This window comes from Notothenia coriiceps, unplaced genomic scaffold (genome assembly GCF_000735185.1).
Source record: "Notothenia coriiceps isolate Sejong01 unplaced genomic scaffold, NC01 NC01_scaffold00025397, whole genome shotgun sequence".
NCBI lineage: Eukaryota > Metazoa > Chordata > Actinopteri > Perciformes > Nototheniidae > Notothenia > Notothenia coriiceps.
In genome coordinates, this window is record NW_011358098.1 from 2239 (window position 1) to 6445 (window position 4207).

At 41.5% G+C, this 4207-nt stretch overlaps 1 protein-coding gene across 1 annotated transcript in view; it reads left to right on the plus strand.

Annotated features, from left to right (window-relative positions):
• LOC104956114 (F-box only protein 41-like) overlaps positions 1 to 2086 on the plus strand; it is a gene marked incomplete at both ends in the record, with an annotated part of 3562 nt that extends 1476 nt beyond the window's left edge. The window contains 6 exons of the mRNA XM_010783556.1: positions 39 to 111; positions 223 to 435; positions 534 to 598; positions 938 to 1045; positions 1620 to 1801; positions 1890 to 2086. Coding sequence (XP_010781858.1) covers positions 39 to 111; positions 223 to 435; positions 534 to 598; positions 938 to 1045; positions 1620 to 1801; positions 1890 to 2086 — 838 coding nt within the window. The remainder of the gene's footprint in view (positions 1 to 38; positions 112 to 222; positions 436 to 533; positions 599 to 937; positions 1046 to 1619; positions 1802 to 1889) is intronic.
• Positions 2087 to 4207: the final 2121 nt, after the last annotated feature.

Here is a 4207-nt window from a genome sequence, read left to right on the forward strand (position 1 = left end):
GGGTGTGTGTGTGTGTGTGTGTGTGTGTGTGTTTCCAGGGAGATGGTGGACATTGAGTCTTTTCTGAGGGAAACTGCTGAGAAAGAGGCAGAGGCTAAATCCAGACTACAGGTGATCTAAGGTCTTCTATAGAGAGATGCAGGAATGAGTCCTGAACCCTGAAACGAGTCAGCATTGTGAGTCCTCCAACCCAGAATTTTAACCCCTTGCTGTTGTCTTCAGGTGTTCATCGAGACGCTGTTGGCTCGCGCTGACCGTGCAGAGAGACAGTTACTGCTGGCCAGCTCACACACACATCTGTACACACACACTGAACCTTACACACACCCCTACACACATGGACACACACCTGCAGTCGGGTGGGGGGGGCGCAGTCTGGACGCCAGCACTGAGGACGTCCTGGCAGACAAGATGCAGGGCAGCATCGGAAACAGGGTGAGAAACACAGATATATTAATATACTGTATATTACGGTATTCAAATATTTAATACATAAAGTATTTGTTGACACGTCCTCTCCCTGATTCCTGCAGAGGAGTTACAGCGTGTCGGGTTCCTGCAGACTGGGGGAGCAGCTGTACAGCCAACATCCCTACAGGTACCTGAACGCATCACGAGTATCACGTTTGCACCATAAGATAAATTATATTGTTCATTTTTTAAGAATAATTTGAAAAATGTTCTCGTAATTTTGCACTTTTCCCCTAATAACTCAGAGCATTATTCCTATTCTATTTCTATGTAAATACTGCAATATTTGACTATATTTGTAAATATTTCTGATATTATTTAATGTTATTTTTTATGACATCAAGTCAAATACCTCGTACGTGTAAACCCACCTGGCGATAAACCTGTTTCTAATTCTGATTCTGATAATGCAATAATAATAATACATTTACATTATCTAGGTTTAATGTTCCTCTCCATGTTGCAGTGGTGTTTCTGGTCTGATGCGGACTTCCTCCCTGGGATCTGGAGGATGGGATGAAGAGGGGGGGCTCCAACAACATGTTCCACCCTGGACCAGAAGAGAGAGGCAGAGGTACGTACAAAAAAAGTGTACATTTTGCAGATTTAGACTAAAATATACCAATTTATAGTGGAAGTTAGCATGCTAAGCTAATTCCCGTAGAACAGTCTCATGCAAGATGCTAGCAAGGCTGCAGACACATTTTTACTTATAATAGATTCAGAAATAATAAAATAATATAAGTTAAAATAAAATAAATATAATTGTTTATGTAAATATAAGAAGTGAAGGTAAAGAGAGACCGAGGTACGTAAAAAAAAGTGTACATTTAGCAGATTTAGACTAAAATACGCCGACTTATAGTGGAAGTTAGCATGCTAAGCTAATTCCCGTAGTGCAGTCTTAAAGAGCTTCTAGTTTTGAAGGATTTATAGGTTAAGTATTTTGCAAGAAAATAAAAGGTGCAATGGTCTGAAGATCATTTATATAACATTAGCCATGGCGCCTATATTACCCACAATGCAGCAGTGGTTTGTGCTAGTAGCAGCTAATATACATCTTTGTTGTTCTTCTGCATGGGTACAACAATTATGTGTTTTAGATGCGTTAAATACATGTAAAAAGGATCTTCCTCTTCTGTTTCCAGGGAGCAGGAGGGAGGCTGTCAGAGGACGTGGAGCAAAAGAAACCTTCGCCAATACAGCACCGAAGAAGAAGAGGAAGAGGAGCATGAAGAAATAGAAGAACAAGAGGAGGAAGAGGAAGAATTCTGGTGCAGCGCTGAGATCAGGAGGCTCGTTTTCGCCCGGAAAAACACACCTGGCTCAGGTAAACTGTTTGATTTGTTGATGTTATTGCATCACTTCCTGTGGCTCCTTCAGAATAAAAGCCTCTCCTCTCCCTCCTCTTTCTCAAGATGCATCCCTTTCACCAGCGCGTCCTCACCTGGCGGACATCTTGCGTTTGAGGGCGGGTCTTTTCTGCGTGTTTCCATATTTGGACGTGCGCTCGCTGCTGCACGCCGCCGAGGTCTGCTCTGATTGGCTGTTCGTTGCTAGGCACCCGGCCGTATGGACACGCCTCCGGCTGGAAAACGCCAGGGTGTCCGCTGAGGTAGGGCGGCCATCTTTGTTGAAATATCGGTCAAATATTATACATAATTAAAAAATATTATTGGTCTGAAACTATAGAGAACTGAATTCTTAGTTTTTGATTTAGAACTATTTTGGTATTATATTTAAACTCCAAATTCATTCTGATAAAGGTATTATATTTATAATTTATATTTATATATATTTATTTTATATATATTTATTATATATTGAAAGCTGTAATTTATTTGTACAGGTAGTTTTGGCATGTGTCACCTCACAGAAACCTCAGTTACTCCATAAAAGAGCTGGAAAAAGTGCATTCGTCAGGGACTATTTTAAATCCACATTAACCGTGTGTGTGTGTGTGTGTTTGTGTGTTTGTCATCGTACGTGTGTGTGTTTGTGTGTGTGTGTACAGGACATTTTGATGTGTCACTGGGATATAAATGCAATCTGCCTGGATACAGTACCTGTATCACGTGCACACACGTGCACACACACACACACACACACACACGCACACGCACACGCACACGCACACACACACACAGTCGAAGGTGGTGCCAACTAGTCGGGAGGTCGAGACAAATTCAGTGTTTAAAACGTCAAATGGATACCCTGTGCTGCCCTTTACTGCATGTGTGTGTGTGTGTGTGTGTGTGTGTGTGTGTGTGTGTGTGTGTGTGTGTGTGTGTGTGTGTGTGTGTGTGTGTGTGTGTAGGAACAGGTGTGTGTTATCTGAGCTGCTGTAACACAAGACACCTTCTGTCATTGTCTTTGTGTAAAGGATACCAACGTGCTGACTGACTTGCTAACCCCTGTAGCTTCTGTGTGTGTGTGTGTGTGTGTGTGTGTGTGTGTGTGTGTGTGTGTGTGTGTGTGTGTGTGTGTGTGTGTGTGTGTGTGTGTGTGTGTGTGTGTGTGTGTGTGTGACAGAAGGGTGTGCCCTAATCCCTCCTGATAGTAGGACAAAGTATAATCAATATTACATTAAGTCTGTAAATAAGGATTATCTTTATTATCTATTCATGTGTTAATTATTATTTAAAAAAACATTTTGATGAAGTATTTGCACTTTAGATCATCTGCCCTCTTCTCACAATGTAATTTATAAATGTGTACTATCTGTTTATATTTACCTTTTGATTAAGTTCTTTTTCAAATAACTTTTTTATTTTGTTATTCATATTTTAGTGTACATATTTCTGTCCCTTTTTAGCCAATTGTTTTTGGCTATTACACATTTAAAATGAACCCCATAGAAATGTATATTACTGTTTCTATATAAACATATTCAATAGAGCTTTAGTTGATCAAATATCGGGAAATAAGGATAAATGCCCTTCAAACGACCACCATGATCTTCAGTTTTCTCATTCTTTCTCAATATTCAATGCAAAGAAAGGGAAAAGAGGCAGAAGAAATGATGAGAAACTTAATTCTGTGTTCTGTAATTAAATGAAGGAGTCATAATTAATTAGCCGTGGATGAACTGATGGTGTGTTTTCCCGTCCTGAACCTTTTAACCTTCACTTCTCATGCTGCTTATCGGCACATTTCCTAGAAATCTCACCACGACCTTGAGCAGCCAACGGTGTGTGAGTGTATCCATGTGTGTGTGTGTGTGTGTGTGTGTGTGTGTTGCCGAGCTGTGATAAGATTGTTCTATTAGTTACAGCTTGCTAGGCCCGTCCTGCTGTATGGGAACACGGTGCATTGCAATTGAATTTAAAACAACTCACACAAATGGGCTGTTTGGATCACTGATAGTGTCACCACCGCTAAGCTAAAGGCGGCTAATGTTGGGCTATAGGAACTACAGCACGGTCACATGACTTCACGTCACCACCGCTAAGCTAAAGGTGGCTAATGTTGGGCTATAAAGGAACTACAGCACGGTCACATGACTTCACGTCACCACCGCTAAGCTAAAGGTGGCTAATGTTGGGCTATAAAGGAACTACAGCACGGTCACATGACTTCACGTCACCACCGCTAAGCTAAAGGAGGCTAATGTTGGGCTATAAAGGAACTACAGCACGGTCACATGACTTCACGTCCCCACCGCTAAGCTAAAGGAGGCTAATGTTGGGCGTGATGACGTTTAGTCGTCTCATTTAGACACTTGTTAGCAACCGCC